General features: G+C 39.7%; 1 protein-coding gene across 2 annotated transcripts in view; it reads left to right on the top strand.

The window, feature by feature from the left end:
• LOC306638000 (lysosome-associated membrane glycoprotein 3-like) overlaps window positions 1-24,828 on the top strand; it is a 35,015-nt gene extending 10,187 nt beyond the window's left edge. The window contains exons 4-6 of one of the 2 annotated variants that reach the window (XM_079101026.1): window positions 10,891-10,948; window positions 14,017-14,187; window positions 16,781-20,458. In XM_079101026.1, coding sequence (XP_078957152.1) covers window positions 10,891-10,948; window positions 14,017-14,187; window positions 16,781-16,920 — 369 coding nt within the window. In that variant the 3' untranslated portion in view covers window positions 16,921-20,458. Of the gene's footprint in view, window positions 1-10,890; window positions 10,949-14,016; window positions 14,188-16,780; window positions 20,459-24,152 lie in introns of those variants that run through there. The other variant, XM_079101027.1, reaches the window with a different exon arrangement.
• Window positions 24,829-27,083: the final 2,255 nt, after the last annotated feature.

Consider the following 27,083-nt stretch of genomic DNA (forward strand, 5'->3'; position numbering starts at 1 on the left):
CTCCATTTTGGTTGGTCTGTGGGACCCGGAGCAGGAGCTCAGTACAAACAAGTAGTCTCCTATAAATTGTATTTAACACCCTTATTTTGTTCAATAAAAGGTGATAGATCTATTGTTACTATTGTTATTAACTTAGACTCCAGGGCTTTATTCTCCTGGTGCATACTTCTCTGTGCAAGGTAGAGACACTTTGGAGAAGTCAGGGATTTCTTGTTGGTACCAAAAGCAAAAGATATAATTCTTCACCCCAGAAGACCATTCAAAGCAATATAAATGCTCCATCTCTGGGCAACTGCAATTAAACGTTAGTGGTGTCAGGAAATTCTTTAAGAATCACTTTGAAAAACATGACAGGGGCTGCAGACATAAGCATTTATGCTCCAGTTCAGGGCTCACTTCCACCTGAACCACTGCCTGGAGCAGTGTGTAAAGGAATAATTGCTGAGGGGAAGGCACCAAAACCTCCCACACTCATCATGATGACGTGGCTCATTATTGCTCCCACCAGGCCTTAGGCAGAATTGCCAATCAAAGGTTCTTTGACTGCCTTTCAACTACTGTTTTTATTAAGTCCCTCTGTCTCCAGATGCTCCAACCCTGCCTTTCCATGACCTTCAGACTGGACTCTGTTGAACCCAACTCCACCAGAGGGTAGAATCCCTGACTTTCTGAAAATCCTTTGTGCCCCCAATTTTCTCTCCCTGCAGAGGAATGGGCAGGAAATGGGGGCCCAGATGAAGCTCACAGCACCAGCAGGCCTCCTTCCTCCCTGTTCCACCCACCTTCTAGAAGCCACTCTCCATCTGTGGCCCCAGGTGTCACACTAATCGCTTTTCCAGAGTCTCACTAGCCAGCCCACCTTAGTTACTCCATCCTCAGCACAAATTCCCAGGCAGTTGACTTGGTCAAGAGGAAGCAAAGAAGCTTCAAGAAGGTAAAACTTCCCACCAGCCTTAGTCTTCCTGGGGAATTTTTTGCATTTTAGAGAATTCATTTAAGCCAGTTAGGATCAAGGATTACAGGAGGTGAGCAAGAACTTAATGAATGAAGCAAGCTAGTAAAAACATTCTTTCCCCTTGAAACAGGTAGTCTCATGTTTTTAAATTTAAAATGTTTTAATTAAAGACGAGAAAGATTTAATTTTCCCCTTCCATCTAATAAGAAAAACGTGACGGTAAGCATGAAATGACAAGTGACAATAGACAATGCTTCAGTAATGAGGAGACACCTGAGAGAAAGACGAAAATGTCCACGGTCCCCAGAGGGAGACTCTACTCCTCAGCTCCAGTCACAGTGCCAATGGCAGGTTCCAGAGTCTAGCCATCCCAGGACCTTCATCTGGGAAGGTCAGGTGTGGCTTTCTGAGTGACTTCCTACTGTGCCAGTTGTTAAATATTTGACACACACCTCTTTCAAGTGGTAACAAGAGGCCATTGTTTCCAGCTCTTCTGATTGTTCAAGAAAAGGCAGAAATCCAGATCTGCTTGTAAAACAGATTTAAGTGTTGGTAACACATTTAAATTATTTGAACACACGCTGGTCAAACAAAACACAACTATAAGCTAGATTTATTCTATGGACCCTGATGCTGTGACTTCTGCCCTAACAGATGTATTATATGAAATACAAGGCAGGAAAGTCTTCCAGATTTTTCCAAACTAAAAATGGGCTCTACGATTCAATCTGTCTCTTTTCAAATGTTGCTACTTTCTGAATGTGCATTTCTTAACAACAGCAGTATTAACATTTGAGGCTAGATAAATTGTCATTGTGGGGACTGTCCTATGCTTCATCGGATGGTTAGCAGAATCCCCGGCCTCTACTCAAGAGATGCCAGTAGTATAACATCCCGTTTGACAAACCAAAATGTGTCCAAATGTCTCCTAGGAGACAAAAATCAACCTTGGCTGAGAACCACTGCTCTAGATAAAAGGAGGATCTTAGAGAATGAGTTTAGATTCATTATAATGTAGTAGATGTTTATGAGAACCAAGTTGTAGAGGGATAATAAGATACTTATAAGTAGGTCTAATGTATCAACCAATTTATCATTAAGAATTTACTGAATATTCACTCTGTCCTAATGGGGAGGAAATGTAATTTTTTCTCAAATCTCATAAATCTGTACCCATAATTTAGAGACAAAAGGTAAACTAATGAGAGGCAAATATGTAAGTTCATTAATGTATGCCATGGACATCACTCGGGAAAAACCTCCACGAAAGGTAACTCAAAGCCATGGCTTAGAACTCTGGCTTATATAACATCTTCAACAAAGAACATCAAATTTTAGAAAAATAACAAGACAAAAGCCACTTCAGGCTTCCAGAGGTAGGAAACTGTGGGAAGGTAAATATATGGGGAAACTATTTGTAGATAAAGGCTAATTAGTAAGGTTGATTATGTAAATTCTTCTGATGCGGTCCCCAGATGATGGGGGTCTCCAGTGATCTCCAGTGACTCACTTTTGTACTTCCTGGTAGACAGGGAAGGGGGGGACATCTTTACAAGTTTATGTCTTGCCTTTAGGGACCTGGGGGAAGGCTGGGAGTTCTTTTGCATCTGCTTCTTCTTAACTGTCTTTAGCTCAAGGGACCCTTCACAGTGGGGAGGCATGTTCTGGTCTCCCACAGTCCAGTGAGCAATGAACCAGGGATAAGGGAGAATATAAAAGAAATACAGGCTCTAGTTCCAGGTTTAGAATCATGTTTAATAATTTGCAACTTTTTAAATTGAAATACTAAGTACAACAATATGAAGAAAAATCTGCCTTCTAAAGTGTCATTTGACCTTGTTATTCTTTCAGCACTTAAATTAGACCAATCATTTGCTCTGTGACCATGAACACATTGTTAACCACCTCTATTTCTCCTTTCCTCTTCTATAAAAGGGGGTGGATAAGAAAAAACAAATTTTGAGATTCTAAATTAATTACAAGGGCTACAGTTGCTCAAGCCAAACCAAAAAAAAAAAAAAAAAGCCCATTTCACAATCCCAAATATCCCATCCCCATCCCCTAGGAACCACCTCATCCTGCTTACAGTCCCAGCCAGTTCAGACCCAACCATCACTTTGCCTTATGGACTGTGCTATCCCAAAACTTTCCCTATTTTGCATTGTCCTGCCCTCTTATCTATAGCCAAGGTAGGTTCAAGGTCAACAACTTGGACATTTCTTCTCCAAATTTTTGTTATAAATATATTTGTAGCTCTAGGTTCAATGGACACTGTTCCTGCTACTATCTTAAGTCCTGCTGCTGGAAGTTGCAAGAGCTTGTCTCTGGACCTTGACCTTGTCTGGCTACATCTGTAACAGCTCAATAAATCCTTTATTCCAGAGATCCCCTGATCTCAAGAGTTTTGGCTCAATAGGGTCAACCAGAACTTACTTTGTGGACCACAAGGGAGGTGAATCAGGCTCATATGTGAAGTACTGGCCCATGGTGGGTCAGGAGAGGTGAATTTCCCTCTGCTTCACTTTTTAGAGAGCTGAAAACCCTTTCCTGTCAATGTTCCATTTCATTAGGGTAATATACCAAAAGTCGTTCAGATCCTTCAGAGTCAAGATAAACATACCTCTCCTCCCTCTTCTCCCCACAACTTCCTTCCTGCCCGGATAGTTTGTTTTAAAATACTTTCCTGTGTGTTGTGTAGATTTACAGTCAGCACTATGTATTTCCATGTTCCATTTCTATAAATTCAACCAACAGCTGACGGAAAATATTCAGAAAAAAAGATTTACATCTGTACTGAACATGTACAGACTTCTTTCTTTGTCATTATTCCCTAAACAATGTAGTTTAACAACTCTTTGCATAGCATTTGAATTGTATTAGACATTATAAGTAATCTAGAGATGATGTCAAGTGTAAGGGAGGTTGTACATCAGTTTTCTGTGAATATTGCACCATTATATAAGGGACTTGAGCATCCTTTGAGATTTTGGGGTCTAAGAGGGATTCTGGAACAACTTCTCCCCATGGATATGGAGAGGTGAGTGTATTTTTCTACATTCAACAACTATGCATTTCTCACCTACTATTTTGACTGGGGAGCTTCAGGCCTCTAGCCCTGGATCCAGGACATGGGGAAATCAATCACCATGTGGGGAGGGGGACAGGGCCAAGCAGTGCACTGGCCAGCCCAGGACTTGAAGTCAATGCTACTGATCTACCTGGTGTTTCCTTCAGAGTCTTTCAGGGGTGATTGAGGTCCTCCTGACTCATGAGCTGGGCTCCTGATAACAGTGTTCAAATGTTAACACCTCAGAATACACCTCAGAACTTTCCAGTATGCTGTACCATTTCACACCCTGTTTTCCTGAGTGTTTTTCTTCTGCCTGGAATGACCCTTGCACCCTCAGCCCCTTTCAACATTATCCTGTTAGATGACTTGGTGATCATCACCCTGTGAAGCCTCCCTTCCCCCACCTCCAACCCAGGTAACAAGGCGAGAATTTCCCCTCTTTGTTCACTAAGTCTCCATGTCTTCTCCAACTTCATTAATGCATTTGTCCATGTCGCCCTCTTGAAGACAAAGTCTATGGCTGGTTCACATTTCTCTCTAGTGTCCAACACTGACTTTATACATGGTATCTCTTTAGCAAATGTTTGATGAACAAATGAATGAATAAATGAGTGAATCTAAATTTTGCAGAGCACTAGGCCAAGTTGCCACAAAGTAGACAGGAACTCTGAAGAAATAATCTCTTAGGCTTCCTTTCCCTAAGTCTAGAGTTAAGGTTTTTCATTTAGTCACTATGATGCTAAGCAAGAAAGTCCTAATTGACGCTGAAAATAAAAATCCACCCCCTGAGTATCTATGATTATGAGCTTCCCAGAGTACCTTTCACAGAAGTAATCTGGAGAACCCTGAGGCATGCTGGTTATTGGCATGCTGGCTTCCTGGGAAGACCTGGGCTGACTTGTATTGGACTCCTGGGTCTTGTACAAACGTGTCGGTGGACCCTTAGTTTGCTAAGGAAAATATTAAGGTTCCTTGCGGAATTAGGATCTTTTTAATAAAGTATTCAGAGAGCTCATTTAGACACCAGTAGTGGGGACCATGGTTTCAGCATCCCATCGGTTGAGTAGGGAAATGAGACTTTTGCAGGTGGTCCATTCAAATAACATCAGTTAAAGTCTAAATGAAGACTCTGTGCTAAGTTTCTTACATGGTACTTAAATGCTGCATGCAGCTATCAGGAGTCCTTGGCTCCTTCGGTCAAAGCCTATGGTTACAACAGAGAATTTTCACTTTGTCTTTAAGAATCTGTCAGGTACATATATTTGTCATTCTCCAACCCAAACCCCAAATGAGAAAAACATCTGGCAGAGAATAAAGCCACATTATTCTCTCCCTTGGAGGAGAAAGTAAATGCTGCCAACCACATGAAGTGATACTTGTCATTTCCCCAGGGTTTGGGTTAAATCTGACACCTGGGGGATGTTACTCAGTGACAGAGTGCCTGCCAAGCATGTGCAAGGCCCTGGGTTCAATCCACAACTCCAGCAAAAAGGAATAGATCCAAAACCCCAGACTTCCTTCCCATTCACCCCACTCCAATCCCGCAGAGTGGAAGTTAGCCTTGTTTCTTCAGTCAACAGGGCTAAGTTGAGCTCATTTGCTTGTTTCTCTCTCTCTCTCTCTCTCTCTCTCTCTCTCTCTCTCTGCCATTAGAGGTAAACTCTGGGAAGTAAATAAAAATTATCATTTGAGCTCAATGGAATAAGTTTGGGAAGGGGCAGCCTAATTTACTATCAGAATTATCAGTAGCACTGATTAAACGGTATGTGAAGATTCTGTGATAAGTTTCTTACATGGTTTTCTTCCTTTAATCCTCACATCAACCTAAGAAATAAATCCCCATTCATTTACTAAATTAGCAAAAAGTGAAAGCTAAGGACAGTTTACAAAGATTTGACAACTCAAAGAATGTCAACAAAGGGACAAGTAGATGTTTTTAAATTATCATTAAAAAATTCTTGGGCTGGGGTGTGGCTCAGTGGTGGAGTGCTTGCCTGGAATGTGTGAGGCACTGGATTCAATCCTCAGTACCACATAAAAATAAACAAAAATCACACTATTTTTTAAAAAAATTCTTAGCAATACTTTGTTCTCCCAATTAGAAAGTTAATCATTCTGTTTATTACATTGATTCCTTCAGCAATAAATGGCTGGTTGACTCAGCACCTTTGTCTTTCACTGATGGTGTAGACCAAGGTTCAACAAGCAATGATCTCCAGACCAAATCCAGTCCTCCACCTGAGAACGTACAGCCAGCAAGCTAAGAATGCTTTTACATTTTTAAATGGGGGAAATAAGGGATATCTTTGATGTGGTTTCCAGGTGCATGCTCAGTTGTCTGTGCGTGTATGTGTTATCTGACTGCTTTGCAAATACAATGGCAGGCTTGAGGAGTTGTAGTAGGGAGCCACAAAGACTAAAATATTTACTCTCTAGCTCTTTATACAAAAAGCTTGCCAAACCCTCCTACAGAATAAACTTCAGGCCTGTACCTACTCAAATTATTCCAGATTTTAAATTCCAAATCTGAAAATGTGCTTTGCTGTAGTTTAAACAAGACAATCTTTGAAAAACATCCTGTAACATAACTCTGGAGAATAAGGTAGACACCATTATCTGAGTAAGAGTCACTTGAGATCAGCAGTATAAATTATGTAAAACTTAGAATCCTAAGAAAACTAAACATCTCCCTATTTAAAAGTTCACCTAACATACTTTTCCTTTAGCCTAAATACAGACATCAGCTCAGTCCCAGTCAACGTTTGGTTAATTTTGAGATAGTCAAAATAGAAGGTTCCAGAGTTTGTCCTGTAAGGTCATGAAGAAGAACTCCCAGTGACTGTGAGCACTCTGCCATCTCTAGTGCAAAGCCTCATGTTTTGCATTAGCTTTAGCATGATTCTTGTGGAAGGAGAACAGACAGTCCTTCCTGTCAGGGCTGGTTTCCTGGATGTGAGACTCATGCATTTGGAAGGGTTCATGCTTGCTTTAATGCTTTGCTGTTGACTCTTAAAATTCTTAATGAATTTTGAGTGAGACCCTGCATTTTCACTTTGTACAAGACCCCACACATTCCTTACGTAGCCAGTCCTGCTTTTATACGCAGTAATAAGCTCCCACAGCAGTTTAGGAAAGAAGGAAAGTAAGTTCTCACATAACAGATTTTTGGTCTATCCCCACAGTATAATGTATGGCAGAATCCTGTAGGCACTCTCTTGCTTGGTTTCACCTGCGAGTTATGTGAATCTGAGGGAGACGCTTACCTCCTCGGAACCTCTTTGCTCTCAGCTATAAACTTGGCTGATAATTTGTACTCTATCTTGGGGGGTTGTTGTGGAGGGAAATTGGGGCAACACAGGCAAAAGTGCACACTTGGTAAACTGCTCCCTTATAGAAATGCCAAGCATGATTTCCTGAGGTGAGGATGAGTCAGAGAGATGCTAAAGGGAAGGGAAGGGTCCAGAAGGTTTTCCAGGGGGCTCAGAGTGATCTGGTAACTGTTCTCCTGCGGTGCCTTAAATCAGTCTCACACAGTAGCCTAAGCAATTTCCAAAATCACAAAGTCCTGCTTACATCACCACCCTGCTTAAAACCCTTCAGCGGGTCCTCTTTATATATATGTACATATACATATAGTTTATTTTAATGGCAAACTTACAGGAACAGTACAGAAGACAGACGACATTGAAAACATGTACTTGCATGTTGGACAACTCAGAAAAGTATAGTGAACTGTATGATAAAAATGCTACACACACCATTTAGTTGCCATCAATAAGAAATTTACTTGTTTTTAAAAAAATCCAAATGCTGGCATTGTCCAGGAAATTTTTAAGTTTTACTTATAATTGTTATAAAGTTGAACTGCTGATACTTGTTCACTGAAACATTTTGACTTGCATTTATGCTTTACATCCCAGTATTTATATTAAAAATTCACACACAAATGAAAATGGGAAAATGGCCAATAACTGATTTTATGTCCCCTATTTTTCCACTTGCAATCATATACTTAGGTACCTTTTGATCCCATGGGGGGAAAAAACTAATGTTCAGAACTACCAATAACAGGAAGAGAAAAAAAAAATTTTTTTGAGAATGAAATGTTTCCCATCATAGTGAACTCTTAAGCACATTCTCCATGTATGCAGGGTGCTAGCTGGATGCCTTTTGGCATAATTGTTACACAGGTGGCATGGGTAACACACAGGTTGTTGTCTTCAAAAAGGCCAACCAGATAGGCCTCACTTGCATCCTGCACAGCATCAATAGCTGTGCTCTGGAAGCCCAGATCTGTTTTGAAGTCATGAGCACTTTCACTCACCAGACGCTTAAAGGGGAATCAGCGAATCAGAAGTTCAGTGGACTTACCATAATGACTAATTTCACAGAGTGCCACAGTTCCAGGCCTGTAATCTTGAGGTTTCTTCACCCCTCCAGTAGAGAGCGCACTCTTGCGAGCAGCTTTTGTAGTCAGTCACTTCCTGGGTGCTTGACCATTGGCCGATTCGCGGGCAGTCTGCTTTGTATGAGCCGTGGTAGAAAGGCCGCCTCACTTACCCCTCTTCTTCTTGGGCTGGAGCTTGGCAAGCTCAGTGGGCCCTCTTTACCTTTAGGATGGACCAGGGGTCTTATAACCCAAACTATGGAGCCTAAAGTAATTCTCTCTTTAAAAAAAAAGAAGAAAAAAAAAAAAAAAACTTTATTTTTATTCATTTATTTATATGTGGTGCTGAGAATTGAACCCAGTGCCTCACACATGCTAGGCAAGTGCTCTACCACTGAGCTACAGCCCCAGCTCATAATGCTCTTTTATGCTAAAAATAATCTCAAATAAAGAATAACCTGAATAAATGGTATAAAAAGCAACCCAAAAAGGTCTGGGTCATAACTGTCTAAGCACATTGTTCCACTTGCCTTTAATCCCCATGAGACTGAACACCTCAAGAGAGGCAGCCTGGTGTTGCAACAATGGCCTAGAACAATGCCTGGCATAGAGTAAATGTAAAGGAGAAATTAAAGCTACACTTGGACATAGGCAGCTGGAGGTTATGCCTTCCTCTGCTACCTCTTAGGGCTGTGACCTTGGGCAAGTCACTGAACCTCCTCTTCCTCTCCTAGCTGTGAGGATTAACTAAAGTAATACATGGAAGTGCCTGGCATTAGGTAAGAAGCGCATGTGTGATAGGTGAATGTGTTAGTCAGCTTTCCATCACTGTGAAAAATGCCTGAGGAAATTAACTGAGAGGAGGAAATATTTACTTGGACTCCTGGTTTCAGAAGTGTCAGTCCATGATGACTTGACTTGATTGATTCTGGGTCTGTTAGCAGAACATGAGGGCAGGGAGGGTACTGGAGCAAAAATGCTCACCTCATAGGGGATGGGAAGTGGGGGAGGGAGAGAGAGAGAACATACCCTTCAAAGGTTCTCCCCATCCCGGCCCATGGCCGACTTCTCCAACTAGGCCCCACCTCCTAAAGATTCCACCACCTCCCAATAGCATCAGCAGCCAGAACCAAGCCTTTATCACATGAGCCTTTGGGGGATAGTCCTGATTCAGTGAATCAATAAATTATAGAATCTAGAGACCCGTGTATCAGTATCTGTGACATTGATAAAACAATGTGCGATGAATCATTTCATCCACGAATAATAGACAAATGGATTATAATGCAGTTAATATTATTATGGTTGCACATCTGTAATTCCAGCAGTTCAGGAGGCTGAGGCAGGAGGATCTAAGTTCAAAGTCAGACTCAGCAATTTATCAAGGCCCTAGGCAACTCAGCAAGACAGTCTTTAAATAAAATATTTTTTAAAAGGGCTGGGAATGTGGTTCAGTGGTTAAATGCCCCTGGGTTCCATCCCCGGTACAAAGAAAAAAAAAGATTATTATTGTTAAATTTCTTTAACAACTAGACTTGAAATTTCTAAAAGTAATTTGATTTCAGATGCTAATTTTGATTTCTCTGTCATTTTTTGTACCTCTTTCCTATGAGAGTACCATAAATCACCAACTTTAAAAAAATAGAAACAGGCTGGCCTTTTAGTTCAATAGTAGAATGCATCCTACACAAGGGCCTGGATTAAATCCCCAGCACCAAAGAAAGAAATTCCCTTTTCAGTTTTCCCTTTCATACCCCTTCAATTCTTTTGAATGTTTTATACTCTGAGAAGGTTATAGTTATCTTGTAGTTCATTTGTTTTGTCCAAAAGGACAATCCCTATATGAAATGTGGGACACCACTTTGTGTTTCTAAATTGGGGTCCTTCTCTAGGGTAAACCATTTCTTCCCAGAATCTCACCTGGTGGTCCCATTTTACCATTTTGGGAATGTGGGCCTATCAATTTCTTTCAAGCAATTGACATCCCACCAAAGGAAATACACGTGCAGTTTTGCCTACTTTATTTTCCCAGAGGGCTTGTGCACCCTGTGAAGTTTATCCTTGAGGATGAGTGGTCTCAGGTTAAGAAGCCCTGCCCTTAGACATGGATTACTAGAAAAGCTCACATGGGTCCCTGCAACCCTTTCATCTTCCCAATATAGTTGTACTTCCATGGGGGAAACTTGGCACAACTGAAAGGACTCATATTATACTCGTGGAATTTGAGTTTCAGGCTCTAGTGACAAGCCATAGAAAGTTCAGGGCCAGGAATAAGCCATTACTTATTTTTTATATTTATGGTGTGGTGTATTTATTGTTTTGACATTTTCTAACACAATTATGGTTCAGAATCCATCTGCCCCAAACCCCCAGATCAATGATATAATAAATGGAATCCTGACTAAACAAGTTTGTAACCCAGAATCATAAACATAAAAATGGAGACAACCCAAAGGTTAACATGCTGTTGTTTTACAGGAAGAAAATTCATATTATATCAGTGAAGTGGAAGCCTATTTGACCGTCTCAAATCCAGGTTGGTACTTGGAGAATGGCTGTTTGAGCAGTCATGATACTATGCTTCTGGTTAGCTCATTTTTTATACCATTGAATCTGCTGATCTTTAATGGTGCTTTCTAAGAAAACAAAGTGAGGAAGTAGCCTATAAGAGAATTCTGGGGGAATTTGCTACCTGTGTGCACTTCCATTTATCCATCTGCTTCTGGGGGAGGCTGGACCAGATTGTGTCAGAGAACATTATCAGGAACAGTAACAAGTTTAGTGACTTTTCACAGATTAGCTCTTGATAGTGAAACAGGGAAGGGAAAACTTTACCTCTTGCCATGCTCCACTAAAACACAGGAGGCAGGCTAGTGAGAGAGAAAAAGAGGTTTTATTCAAAACCAGCTCTGAGGAAGATAGAGATCTTTCTGTCTCAAAGCTCCATCTTTCCGGGACTCAGGGGAATGGAAAACTTCTTTTTTTTTTTTTTTTTTTTTTAACCACTGAGTTACATTCCCAGACTTCCACCTCCATTCTCAGTATGAAAAAGTTCAGAAGTTAAAAAAAAAAAAAAATGGAGTTTTTAATTTCAAAGAGGATGTTTCAGTAGAGCAAATTATTCTGTACTCTTGAAATCTTGAAAATCAAGGTAGGTGACAAGGCCCATCTGTTTTAGGCATTGGGGATCCCTAATTATTCAAACTGATAGCTCTTGCACTCATGGAACTTACATTCTAGAAGGGGAAAGAACACTACAAAAGACATTAAATTACAAGACATGATTAAAGGCTGGTCCCTTCTGTGAGCAGTGGAGAGAGATGGAAAGCTGTTTCTGATCAGCCTTAGGGAACCCTCAGGGGAGGAAGGCAGCTCTGAAGAGTGAGCTTTGAGCAGACATCACCATTTGGGGATACTGGGGCCTGAGCAAGCTCTTTCCAGCTGCACTGGCTGTATGGAACGAGCTTACTACAGTGCATAAGGACCAGGAGGGCACCAGTGTCCCAAGAGGGGGAACTCACAACCCGTGAAGTCTGGGGGATGATCAGGCTGGAGCACACAGGGCCTGTGTGCAAGGCAAACTGAGGACTTTGGATTTATTCTGAAGCGTGAAAGGCTGCTATGGGAGGATTTGGTGTAGGGAAATGCTATATCAGACGTATGCTTATAATTCACTTTGGTGGCTGTATGAAGAATCACCCATGGGGGACTCCTACAGTGCTCTCTGCTGGAGAGGTCATCCTTCCATCTATCCAGTGAGTCTTCTCCCAAAGGTCCCAAATGTTTCCCCAGAAAGCCTGCTCTTAGGTAACACACCTGTATTGAGCCCCTCCTCTGTCCCAGCACTGGATTTCATGTCTGTTTTCTCCTTTTCAAAGTTCTATCTTTGGACTACCTTAAATGTAATTTTATGAATTAAGAAACTAACTCTAGGCTGGGGATATAGCTCAGTTGGTAGAGTGCTTGCCTTGCAAGCACAAGGCCCTGGGTTCAATCCTCAGCTTTAAAAAAAAAAAAAAAAAAAAAAAAAACTTACTCTAAAGAAACTTACCGAAAATGTGGGGTGATGTTTATTTAAAATATTCACTGTATTTTGTTGATATTGTTTGGGAGGATTTTGTTGATGATTATTGGTTAACTATAAGTAAAATGCCATTATTGACAACTCATTTTCATGTACATTACTCAGACCTGTCTCATCTAGGCTGGGGAATAAATATGTGAGTGCTAACATAAATTAACTAATGTTATCACTAGGCGTGGACCAAATTTTCGCTAGTGATAGGGTAGTCATCTCTTAAGAGGCAGGGGAGGAGAAAGTCAGGCCAGAAACTAATTTAGATGCTGATGAAAGGGAAATATGATCGCAGGTCCCAATGATCAAGGCTGAGCATTGGCAGCAGGAGCTGTAGTGACAGTGGTTGTGATGATGGCATTAGTAGTAGCAATTAGTTGTACTCACAGTAGTAACGACAGTTGCGCTTTAAGTGGGGATGGTGATAACAGACTATCCCAGGTGCGGGGTAGCGCGCAATCGGGATCACACAATACAATAATATGCACAAATTTCACAGTAGATTCTTTCCCACCTGCAGAAGGAAAAGAGCAAGATGCAGTCGTTTGAGAACGAAAGACTGTTGAATCCTCTCTTAGTCACAGGTTACTCCTGGTCATATGCAGGAAACATCCAGGGCATCTGCATATAAAAATGCAGAACTTAATGCCAACTTGATAACTGATCACATGGCTATTTCTCACTATAATGGCCAAGGAGACTAGACAGTTGGGTTCTCTGGCCAACAAGTTTTCTCCCATTCAAGAAGCCTGACAATGGGCAGAAGGGTGCTTGACAACTGTGGAATTAGAGCAAATAAAGCTCATTATATGATTACAATGCTTAACCCCATCTGCCTCCCTGAAGAGGGTGCACCTGTCACAAGACAGGGCCCATCCTTGAGCACTCTACTGAGCGAGCTTGCTGGGGTGCCAAGGGCCAGCAGGGCACCAGTGTATCCAAGAGAAGGAGCACACAGCCAAACGGGTCCGAGGGACAATCAGGCCAAGCACAGAGGGCCTGTGGGCAAGGCAGGCCGAGGACAGCACTCGGAAGGGAAGAGACGGGCCCTCCCCTTCTCTATGTTTCCATGGGTGGGTGTAACATCCTCTCCTGCTGAATTCTTCCTCCTACTATATTATACGCTCAGCCAGTGATATGCAAATGCTCCATTTGCTAACTTTGCCTATCTCTGCTCTGAGTCACTAAGGGTTCGTGTGACTGCCTGAGAGCAGTCTTCTCTTATTATTAACGTTTTTGTGGGCACCTCTCAAGCATTGACAACCATCCTCAGCGATTTAAAATAACTGGAGGAAAAATTTCCCAAAGTTCTCACTTCAGGGTTCACACATTTCTGCAAGACATCTCCCCTGTACTCCAGAGTCCCAGAAAAAGGGTATTTTTTAATGAGGAGAAGTTGGCAGGACCCTCAGAGAGTCACATCTGAAGGAAGGCCTTTAATGTGGCATGTGGGCAGCTCAGCAAGAGCTGGGACTCAGTAGAGAAAGGGCAGGATTCTTGTATATCTGTATTTCAATTTTTCTCTTCAGAGAAAGTTTACAAAGGCGTGAAAAGTGCCGTGGTGATGTTCGAGACAGTGGTTGGGCATTCCTTCAAGTGTGTGAGTGAACAGAGTCTCCAGCTGTCTCCCCAGCTTCAGCTGAAAACAATGAATGTCCAACTTCAAGCCTTCGACTTCGAAGGAGACCACTTTGGAAATGGTAAGTTAAAGGTTCATCAAGCTACAAACGTAGGATTCAGTTCCAAGTCATGTGTTGTCTGACACTAAGGGGCAGGAATCCCATGAGCTTGCTAGAATAGAATAATCCACAAAGCTCTGAGGGCCGAGTTCCTCTGACTGTTCTCTCCTCAAAACCAGATGCCTTACCCCATGCACATCCACAGCTCTCTCCCAGCAGGATGCATTCAATTGATATTCTCACTCATTTAAACACACACACAGTCCGTCAGGAAGCACATCTGTGACCTCCCTTATACATACTGCTGAGCACTGGGGAGCTCAGGCATGTTTGGAAAATACTTTAAAGGTCCTGAATATTAGTGATTGAAGCTTTCAGAATAGATTCTTTCCCACATGCAGAAGAAAAAGAGCAAGATGCAGTAATTTGAGAAAGAAACTCTGTTGGATGCCCTCTTCTTGGTTGCAGGTTGTTCTACCCGGCAGTATTTCCTCATAGTTAGTTTTAGTTTCTATCTAACTTCTGCTTTGGGTTTGAATGACCACAGGCAGAGCTTGCATGATGCTGTCCAGGAGGGAAATCGGTCCTTGGACAAGGGCCAGGACCAGAGCAGGGTGACTTTCCAGAAAAGTTTTTCTCCCCACCCAGAAAGCAGGATCACAAGGTTTCCTACATATGACCGGAAGGTCATGGACTTCAATTTCTAAAACATCCCTCATGTGAGACCTCAAAAGTCTTATATGAGTTCTTCTCAATTATCTGAAATAGGTTAAGCCAAAAGTTTAACCATATATTAAATTTCTGTAATAAGAATCTGATTTCACATTGGGTTCCACTATAAAATTAAAGATGTGTCTAGCAGAAAATACCTACCGACGTAGGGGGAAGCATTTAGCAGACAAAGGCATCAGGCCTTGCTCCCTCAGGGCCCTGATTTCTGCAGGTGTTACAGTCCCTGCTCTTGGTTTGGCCCTCTGCCACAGAACTCAGGTTAAATAGTAAAATTCGCCCCACTTTGTCAGCTGGTCTCAAAACTTCAAATGTTGGGAAAGTATTTCTTCTAAAGCACATGATGAAGGTTTGAAACCCTCTGTGACTAATCATGTGAAATTAAAATAAGGCCCACACTTGCTCATCTTCCCCATCAGAACCTTGCATGGCAGGAAGTGAGCAGGGCTGGGGAATCAAGCCTTTCAGGAAAATACGCCTGGCTCCTGTTAGCAGTGCTCACAAGCAGATGGAGAAAAACTCTTTTCTTGACTTTGTTTTCCTAAAACTCACTGTTCATTGGTGAGTCCTCAAGCAAGAGACACCAGTTATCCTTCACTCCTCCCTCCCACCCTCTCACCAAATGCTCCCAAGCCCTACTGATTTTACTGCCAGAATATTCTCATTTACCCCTCGTTTACCACCACTGCTGGAGCTCAACTCCAAGTTCCTAGTCTTTGCTAATCAACTCTGCCTACATATAGACAAATGGGAAGATTGATGTCATTCCTAATATAGTTTTTGTGGGGTTTTTTTGTTTGTTTGTTTTGTTTTTATGGTACCAGGGATTGAACCCAGGTGCACTTCACACTGAGCCACATGCCCAACCCTTTATTTTTTATTTTAAGACAGGATCTCACTAAGTTGCTTAGTGCCTTGCCAAGTTGCTGAGGGGCTTTGAACTTGCGATCCTCCTGTCTCAGCCTTCCAAGTCACTGGGATGACAGGCATGGGCCACTGTGCATAGTGTAAATAGTATTTTCTATCAGAGAATGAGAGACGGTGATCAAAAGGAGCAGCCAGTGTGCAATAGGGTGCTAAAAAGACATGTGCAAAGGCTATTGAGGTACAGAGGAAGATGTGATTGACACAGCATTGATGGCAGAGGGAGAGTGGGGTTAGGGAAGTCTTGGCCAATGGTTGACATTTAAATGGACTCAAATAACTTGGAGATGAATCCAGCAAGTATAAAAGTTCAGCCTTGTCAAAGAAAATGGTCACCCCAAACCACAGCTCTGACCTCTGCACTCACATTTCTTCTGCCTATGACCCTAGAATCTGCAAGAAGTTTTCTTTTGCTGTCTTTTCATTTACTATTTTTGTATATACACTTTTTTTTTATTTCTTAAATTTTCTGTCATCCAAGGAACACCATGTTGCCCCTTTAAGAAGCAAAGAGTTTGAATAGAACTTTGGTGCAGGAACCCATTTCTGGTTGGAGAACCCAGCTCTAGGACTCGTCTGGATTGAGAGTTAGGACATGACCACAGTCATCACCCTCTAGACCAAACCGTGTTTCCCAAAGCTGGATCTGCGTCCCAGTTGCATTAGAATCCCCAGGTCCCACCTCAACCCCACTAAATTACATATTCCTGGGCATCTGGCCTGTGGATCTACAACTGAATAAACTCCTTAAGTAATTACCAGCCCTACGCATTTCAGATCTGCTGTATTGATCCTTTTCCTTCCGGTTTTCACCCATCTGTTGTCTGAGGCAACAGGTGGGAGGCCCAGAGCTCCTCACTCCCTGTTTCCTTCTCTCCGACACTGAGGCAGACACGGGCAGTATCACTTCCCAGCTTTTGTGGCCAGCCTGTAACACCTGTTACTCTGACTTCAATTACAGCGGACGAATGCTACAGTGACAGAAACAGGAGAGAAATCCCTGTGGCCGTGGGCCTGAGTATCGCAGGACTGCTTGTCATCTGGCTAACAGCATGCCTGGTGGCCAGAAAGAGGCCCAATAGAGGATATGAACGCATGTAAAGCCCCACCTTCTTCAAAATGTGCAGGGTGACAGCCTTGGGACTTCAGGCTTAATATTCAGTCAGAAGTGAAAGACTGACCTTTCTCTTTGCCTGTCCCACCTTCCCAAGCTGCTTAGGAAGCCCAGTTTTCCACCAAGGGCCATCAAAGGGCTGTCCAGAGGGCAACTCCCACCCCACTTCCTTCAGCCATGCCAGCTGGGCCTAAGGACCACCTTCCGAATGTGAATAAGATGGGGCTGGCTTTAGGAATCAGGGGGCAAAAGACAGAGGCGCAAGCAGTGTGCTTGGGAGAAGCAGAAAGAACAAACCCAGAGGGAAGATGGTAGGGAAGACACTTTCAGACTGCACTGATTTTTCATATATATATATATATGAGTGGGGAGTACCAGGGATTGAACTCAGGGGCACTGGACCACTGAGCCACATCCCCAGCCCTATTTTTGTATTTTATTTAGAGATAGGGTCTCTCTGAGTTGCTTAGCACCTCACCATTGCTGAGGCTGGCTTTGAACTTGGGATCCACCTGTCTCAGCCTCCTGAGTCGCTGAGATTACAGGTGTGTGCCGCCACGCTCAGCTTCTTATATATTTTTAAGAATATTCTCAATATCCAGTTTTTTTCTTCAATATTACTTTAGGAAATTCAATTCATTTCAAAATAGATTATAAAGAGACTTTAAACTCCTGGATTTTATCCTAATTCTGACTTCCTCAAATTATAAATGGTCTTAATATACTATCATTTTAAAAAGACATTCTGTACAATGCATTATTATTTTAAAAAATAGAAACTGCCCAACATTTCACTTTTTTAATGTAAAGCATATACCAAAAGTCTTGGCAAACAAAAGAGCTATAATAAATGTTAGTTCTTCAGTTTCTTTAACTTCATTTGTTGTCTGCTTTCTTAACACTTTTTTTTTTTTTTCTGATTTGTCTTTCTTCAATGCTATTCTGCTCCTGTATATTTATTGATCTGGGCTATTTCTGGAAGAGAGCTAGGAAAGGAAGAAGAGGTTGACCTATCTAGATCATGACTCCCTTTGCTTCTTTGCAAACATTCACCAAAAAAAAAAAAAAAAAAAAATTATAAGCCAGTAAATTCCTGATTGGGAGTGATTGATAATTGGGGGAAAACATCCTATTAAAATAAGACTTAGGATGTTATTCATGGTTTTTTATTACACTGAGCATTTAAATGTGAGAGTTGGTTTTCAGTTCAGGAAAAAAAAAAAAAAAAGAACATAATGGACTTCCAGATGTTCTTAACTGATTTTACTAACAGGAAGTTTCTTTCTTATTTTCTCCATCTTCCAAGTGTGCTGCTCTGTATTTCTAACAGGAAGTTTATGAAATTCAGCCACAGCTCTGTAATTGCTGCTTATCTAGGAAATGCACTGGCTCTCTTTAAAGGTATTTTAGCTCTCTCCTCTTTCTTAGAAGTGAGGTAGTAGAGAGGGCACTCAGCTTCAAGAGAGCCTGTTGAGCCTCTGAAGACTGAAATTCGGAGTGTCAGGAAATGCCTGTTTCCCCCTTAAAACAGGAGATATTGACAGAAATCTGGGATGTGAGGGCCTGGTGTTCCCCACAGTGACTCCGTTAAGAGCAAGGGCTTGGCTTTGGAGAAACGCAACTTCTTCTCTCCTCCCTTGAATAGGCTTCTGCTGCAGGCTCCCTCGTGGGCGGGGTTAAAAGCACTTGATAGATTCTAGAGAGCAGAGGACGAGGTGTTTATTCCCTGTGCCACTAACCACCCTGCAGAATAACTAAAGTAAATTTAATCTTCTAGGATGTGGCAGTTTCTCCCACAGCAGATGGAAACCAAAAGCAGAATTTAATCTCAAAAGTAGCAGGATAGGGAGTTCATACAATTTTAATTTTCCTTTATAACATCTTCAGTGAGTTCTTTAGACAATGGTGACTGCCTGAACTCTTGTTATCTATCCCCTGCTACCAACACACATTATCCTTAACATTAATTTGAATTGACATGGCAGTAACTGCAAAGAGCAGAGGCTTCATATGAATGACCAATAGAAATGCTTGGATATGTTATGTACATACAGTTCTGCCCACTTTCTGTGGTGGAGAGAGGAGGGGCAGCAGAGCAGAGCTCCTGACTCTGCCTTCCTCTCCATCCTAAGAAGTCTACAATGACAGAAGAAAAATTCTGTGAATGCTTGCTTCCATTCCATTCTTGGAGGAAACAAGAGTGGTTGCTTCATTTTCTCCCTTTCCTGACCTAGTAGAGTGACAATAGCTCTTGGAAAAACCAGGAAGAGTGACCACAGGGACTGATGGGAGTGAACTGGGATGCTAGCCCCAAACCAGAGGATATCTTCCAACTGTAGCTAGTTCCCAGGCTACAAAAAAGGAAGGTAGAAACCAAATATGTAGCTCAAAAGGAACCACTGACTGATCTCATAGGTAATGAGAAAAAAAATAATAATTTGCCTAAATGCATAATTTGCATACTTTTCCTATCATAGGAAATTTAATTTCTGAATCACCAAGCAAGTACAAGCAAGAACTGCATGGCCACTATGCAAAATTACTGTAACAAAACAATCAGAAGAATGTTAGAAAATGATACTATCGAAAGGAAGGAGGGTGTGTTAATTTGCTAGGAATGCTAATAACAAAGTACCAGAGACTGGATGCCCGAAACAACAGTGCCGGGGGCTAGAAAGCCAAGAGCAAGGTGTCAACAGTGGTGGTTCTTCTGAGGCCTCTCCCCTTGGCTGTAGATGGTCCCAGTCTTCACAAAGAAGACCTAAATGTCCTTTCTTCCATACTATGTGTCCTAATGTCACCTCCTTCTAAGGACACCATTCATATTGGATTGGATTTTACCCCAATGACCTCATTTTAACTTAATTTTTAGAGACACTGTATCCTAATATAGTCGTGCTCTGTGGTTCTAAGGGTTAGGACTTCAATATATGTATAGGAGGAGGAGACAGACTGTGATAGAGAATAGAAGTGGGCACAGTTGACAAAATACAAAGAAAACTCCAGGAACAGAGAGAAATCCCTGACAATTGCTTTTTGCTAAGAATCACTTGAGAAGGTAATTCTATGTAAGCAGAGTTCAAAGATGATAATGTTAAATGAAAAAGTAAGATAAAGGGACATTTCACTTTTAAGAAAACAAATTGAATATCAAAGCAGCATCTCTATATAATATACAGAAACAGCAAGAACAGGATAGATAAGACTGAAATATCATTTTCATGGAGAGAATAACTGAGATAATCACAGTTAATGTAGATAAAACCTCATTATTAAAGCACCATATGGAAGTTACTAGATACAGACGCAATTCAGACCATCCAGCATAATGATAATCGGTACCTCTGAGATAGCTCAAAAATAGAAAGAAGATATACTTGAGGATTCAGTAGAATTTTCTTGAGATAAGTAATTGAAGCTGGGATTGAAAGAGCACAGAATTTCTGTGTATCACAGAAAAGAACTGATATAGAAAGTCTGGGATATATCTGAAGTAAGCGTAGAACTTATAGGCCTTATGGGGGGGGGGAGAGAATCACTTATAAGGTGGGGAGTTAAAATTGGCCTCAGATTTCTTCACAGTACAATTTAAAGCCGGTAAACAATGAATCAGTGTCTATTAAGTTTTCAGGGAAAGAAAGTGTAATCCGAAAGTAATATTTAAGTATAAAGACAATCAGCAGATGTCTTCAATCATGAAATAAATCAAAGGATGCAGGCAGCACCAATAAGCCATTCTAAAGGTAATGCTTGGTAGTAAAATTTAGCCAGATAGGAGGTGAGCCATAAGACAAACAAGGAAACAAGTAAATAGCCTTCAGAAATAGGAAAGTCTAATACACACACACACACACACACTCACACACACACACACTAATGCTGTTGAACATTTTATCTATAAAAATATAAAAAGTACTAAACAATTATGAGTCTGGGAATATAAACATACCTTGTCATATATGATATTATTTTTGTACTTGTTACTAATTATAGCATTATTTGCAATAGAAAATGTTGGCAAAAAAAAATCCATTAACTAGGAACAGATTAAAAAACTACAACATCCCCCAACAAAATACCAAATAGCTATTTAAAAATGAGGCTGCTATATATGGATAAGGAAAAATATCCAAAATATATTGTTAAATCAAAAATTATAGTTCATAATAGTGAGGGAAAAAAGGAAAATAAAAGATTTTTTTTTTCATTTTTGTTTCTGTGAGCACAAAGAAACACTGGAAATACACATAAGAAATAAAATATTGGAAATACATATAAGAAACTAAGAAAAGTAGTTGTCTAATGGGGATGGGACAGAGGTGGAAGAGGAACTTCTCAATGTGCAGCATCTTATATTATTTTAACTTTTTAAGTAATCTGAATGTATTCTATCTTCACAACACATTTTTTGAAGACTATAGAAATCATAGTTACCAAATAGAACTGAAATGTTATTAGCCTGAACAGTGATAAAAAACAATAATATAATTATTCAAAATTCGAGTTGGACAAAGGAGATGGAAGAAAATCTAATACTAATGTTTAAAGATGGTTTCAACAGATAATGTTTAAATTGGAAACAGGGTTCAGAAAACCCATGACTGATTTATTTCATAACTCAATGCATTCATAATCATTTAATGTGTATTTAATAAACTCTTTTTTGAATTTTAAAGGTGCCCTTTATAAAACAGGACTGTGACAAAGAACCATTGTCATTCAGTAATTCCTCCCACTAATCATCTTAGTGATTTTCTTCTATTAAATTTGAGTGAAATCAAAATCAACGGCTTTAGTAAAATTGCACTTACATGATCCTATTTTAATAAAAGTACTTTTATTCATTTTCCTACCCATAAATTCGTATAGTTTTAAAGAAAGATGCCTGAAACAATGCTTGTTCAAGTTACAACAATTTCTGGGTGGGTAGTTTTGAGGTAATAGGTTTTAATTTTTTATTTGTATTTTCTTAATTGCTTTAATCACTTATAGTGAGTATAGATTATTTATTTAAAATAGAATGATTTTTATTTAAGCATGTTCATGAGCACACACACTTTCACAGAGGAAGCAAACGTCTACAAAGATTTATAGTGATTAATTCAAACCAAATGTAGCAATTAGATAACTACTTTTCTTTGTATGCTTCTCTGCACTTTAAATATATTTAAACAGTGTTAAACTAAGTAATTTAACAGTTTAAAAAAATAATAGGAAGTAAAATTTGCCCTCCTCTTCCCTTGCAGTCCTTTTTTCAAGTCTTTGTGTATCTTTTCACATTGGGTACACTGTACAATTGCTTGGATTCATGGGATACTTTTGGGGTCTTAGGGAGCTTCTGGTTTCCACATGAAGAGCTTCCACATTATATTTTGAGGGCGGAGGTGCAGGACCTTGTGCATGCCAGACACACACTACCACATTCTTTTTAGTGACCACATTATATTCCATTGTACCAATATCAGTTTAAATTTTTGATAGATTCTCATAAAGTGGAAATTGTCATAATACATCTTTGTGTAGTTGTATGAGTATCTTTTGTTTGGCCAGTGCTGGGATGCAAACCCAGGGCTGATTGGGTTTGATGAACTCACTTACCACGGAGCTACATTCCCAGTCCTTGAACATATGAAGTCCTGAAAGTGCAATTATTAGATCAACAAGTATGTGCTTTACATATTGTTTTTAATTTTTTAATTTTTCAGCTTGTTTTAATTTCTTATCAAAATTCTTTTTCATTTATCTACAAGTAACTCAAGTCTCATTTACTCCAGAGGCTTATGAAAAGCAGTATTTTTCTGCTCCATCTTGACAGACAAAATACTTTTACTACTTTTAACAGTTTCCTTTGGTATTTATGTCCATAATTCTAAAAAAATTTTAGAAATTATATCATGACATTTCTTTTTTTCATATTGTTTTAATTGTAGAGGGACAAAATACCTTTTAATTTTATGTGGTGCTGGGGATCAAACCCAGTGCCTCACAAGTGCTGGGCAAACGATCTACCACTGAGCGACAACCCCAGCCCTCACGATATTTCTTAATTGTTCAGTTTCCTGCTATAGCAGGTAAAGGATTTACAGTTATACCACTATTTTTAGTTAATTAATAAGGGATATATAATTATAATTACATAAATATTGTCCACTGATAAATCAAATAGTGTACTACAAGTACAGTTTCTTTCTTCTGTTAATTATCTTTTTTCTGAAATCTCTAATTGCCTTTCTCCCCTGACCTCTCTGTATCTTTTTTTCTTGAACTTCAGGTACACATGAGTAGATGAATGATAATCATTGGTTCAGGACACATCTCACACACACACACACACACACACACACACACATGCATCTTATTTTAGATAAGATGTGTATGTAAGATAGATAAGATATATCTACATGTATGTATTTTATCTATGAGTAAGATATATAGTTCTCCATTCATTTGCTCTTTTCTCCCAAACTCTTTATTACATTGAGTATTCTATCAAGTTCTCCTTAATCCCAGGCCCTTCCATTCTTCTTCAGCCAATATTGATTAATCTCTGACCTAATTAATTGTATTTTAAATGGATTGAATAGATACTCTCTGATGGAATGAAGAAAAAAAGTGTTGACAAGTTTATAAACTTTTGCTTTCAAATCTTTTTTTTTTTTTTTTTTTTTTTTTTGCTTTTAATTAGTCTTTTAAAAAAAAAAGTTGAAAGTGATACAAGGAAAGCTCAGGAGTGAATAAAAGGTTTTTAAAAGTGGATAAATGTCCCATGTTTTCAAGAGCTCATCTAGAATCCTGCGACACAAATTTTCTTTTACGTAGGAACAATCCACTTTTCAGGAAGCACACCTGGAATTACTTCTTGCCCAGATCAGGAAACAGAGCTAACAACAATTGACTATTAATGGCTGAGAAGAAAAGGTTATTTTACTTAATCATCCAATAATTTTATATATTAATATATTACTTTATAAATGAGAGAATTACAAAAGTAAATTACCTGAGATAACAACTAATTAACGATGTAATTTAAGCCATGACCAGAGGCTAGGGATATAGCTCAATGGTAGAGCATTTGCTTGGCATGCTGAAGGTGCAAACTGCGTGCATGCGCACAAAGATCGGATGTGTTCAACTCCAACACCCACGTTCTTTCCACTCTCCTTTCTGGTCTGTCGTCACCAAACCTTACCTACTATATTGTATTTGTTTTCTCTCTTAGTGGATGAGTGTTCATCTGACTACACAATTGTGCTTCCTGTGATTGGGGCCATCGTGGTTGGCCTCTGCCTTGTGGGTATGTGTGTCTATACAATCCGCCTAAGGCGTCAATCATCTGGATACCAGAGACTCTAATTGGTGCCCAAGGGAAATGAAAATAATGGAGTTTAGAGAATTCTTTCATCATTTCCTGGATGTTGGGGGCTTAACTTAGGATGGGGTTCTTCCAATGATGTAAACCACCATCTTCCTCCAAAACCAAGTCAACTATTTGTGATTTAAATTCAAGCAGCACGTTTTCTAAATATTTCCAAATATTTCACAATTTCTAAATATTGCTCATCTCATGACTTAGCTATTTAAAAGTATTTTCTACCTTTCTTCAGAATATTGTAACTAACAACAATTAAGATATATTGAATCAACATAATCATGTGAAGTGGCATGTGCCCCCAAATTATAAACAAAAGTGTTGATTGTAATTAATGCTACCTATGTTTGCATTGAGAATTTTATTTTACCCTTGATCTTTTCCATGTAAAAAATTGCTTTTGCTTTGTCTATCAAATGGACTTTCAGTGCTTTTACCATCTGTGTTTATTTGATGTTCGTATGCGTTATGGTACTTACCTCTTTTTCCAGTTTAAATTTTCAAAAAAATAATCAAAAAAGAACAAACATACCTCAGGTTGTCTAGGTTTTTTTTATCTTTTAATTTTTTACATACTGCATTTTGATTCATTGTACACAAATGGGGTACATCATTTTGTTTCTATGGTTGTACACAATGTAGATTCATACCATTCCTGTAATCATACATGTGCATAGGGTAATGATGTCTGTCTCATTCCACCATTTTTTATATCCCCCTCCCTCTCATTTCCTTCTACATAATCTAAAGTTCCCCCATTCTTCTCTCCCTCCCCACCCCCACCCTCATTATATATCATTCTCCACTTATCAGGGAAAATATTCAGCCTTTGGTTTTTTGGGATTGTCTTATTTCACTTAACATGATATTCTCCAATTCCTCCATTTATTTGCAAATGCCATAATATTATTCTTCTTTATGGCTGAATAATATTCCATTGTGTATATATACCACAGTTTCTTTATCCATTCATCTGTTGAAGGGCATCTAGGTTGGTTCCAAGATCTAGCTATTGTGAACTGAGCTGCTATAAACATTGATGTGGCTGTGTTCCTGTAGTATGCTGATTTTAAGTCTTTTGGGTATAAACCGAGGAGTGGGATAACTGGGTCAAAAGGTGGGTCCATTCCAAGTTTTCTGAGGATTCTCCACACTGCTTTCCAGAATGGCTGCACCAATTTGCAATTCCACCAGCAATATAAAAGTGTGCCTTTTTCCACACATCATGCCAACATCTATTATTGTTTATGTTCTTGATAATAGCCATTCTAATTGGAGTAAGACAAAATCTTAGAGTTGTTTTAATTTGCATTTCTCTAATTACTAGAGATGTTGAAAACTTTTTCATATATTTATTAATTGCCTGTACGTCTTCTTCTATAAAGTGTCCAGTTCTGTGGGTTCTTTGTAATTTTGGTGTAGAGTTTTGTAAGTTCTTTATAAAATTTGGAGATAAGTGCTCTATCTGAAGTGCGAGTGGAAAAGATTTTCTCCCACTCTGTAGGCTCTCTTTTCATATTGTTGATTGTATCCTTTGCTGAGAAAAAACTTTTTAGTTTTAGTCCATCCCATTTATTGATTCTTGCTTTGATTTCTTGTGCTTTGGGAGTCTTGTTGAGGAAGTCTAATCCTAAGCCCACATGATGAAGATTCAGGCGTACTTTGTTTTCTATTAGGTGCAGGGTCTCTGGTCTAATTCCTATGTCCTTGATCCATTTTGAGTTGAGTTTTGTGCAGGGTGAGAAATAGAGGCTTAACTTCATTTTACTGCATACGGATTTCCATTTTTGCCAGCACCATTTGTTGAATAAGCTATCTTTTTTCCATTGTATGTTTTTGGCTCCCTGTCTAGTATGAGGTGACGGTATTTATGTGGTTTTGTCTCTGTGTCTTCTTTTCTGTACCATTGATCTGCCTGTCTATTTTGGTGCCAATACCATGTTGTTTTTGTTACTATTGCTCGGTAGTATAGTTTAATGTTTGGTATTGTGATACCTCCTGTTTCACTTTTTCTACTCAGGATTGTTTTGGCTATTTGAGGTCTCTTGTTCTTCCAGATGAAGTTCATGATTGCTTTCTCTATTTCTATGAGGGATGTCATTGGGATTTTAGTTGGAATTGCATTGAATCTGTATAGCACCTTTGGTAGAATGGGCATTTTGACAATGTTAATCCTGCCTATCCAAGAACATGGAAGATCTTTCCATCTTTGCAGGTTTTCTTCAATTTCTTTAATGTTCTGTAGTTTTCATTGTAGAGGTCTTTCACCTCTTTTGTTAGATTAATTCCCAAGTATTTTATTTTTTATTTTTTGAGGCTACTGTGAATGGAGTGGTTTTCTTAATTTCTCTTTCAGAGGATTCATCACTTATGAATAGAAATGCACATTGATTGATTTACACATATTGATTTATATCCTGCTACTTTGCTGAATTCATTTATTAGTTCTAGAAGTTTTCTAGAGCAGTTTTTTGGATCTTCTAAATATAGGATCATGTCATCAGCAAATAGTGACAGCTTTAGTTCTTCTTTTCCTATTTGAATCCCTTTAATTTCTTTGGTCTCTCTAATTGCTCTGGCAAGTGTTTCAAGGATGATGTTGAGGGCTGGGGGTATAGCTCAGTTGGTTGAGTGTTTGCCTCTCAAGCACAAGGCCCTGGGTTCAAATCCCCAGCACCGCAAAAAAAAAAAAAAAAAGGATGATGTTGAATAGAAGTGGTGAAAGAGGGCATCCCTGTCTTGTTCCAGTTTTTAGAGGGAATGCTTTCAGTTTTTCTCCAT

The sequence above is a fragment of the Sciurus vulgaris genome (genome assembly GCF_902686455.1).
Source record: "Sciurus vulgaris genome assembly, chromosome: 10".
NCBI lineage: Eukaryota > Metazoa > Chordata > Mammalia > Rodentia > Sciuridae > Sciurus > Sciurus vulgaris.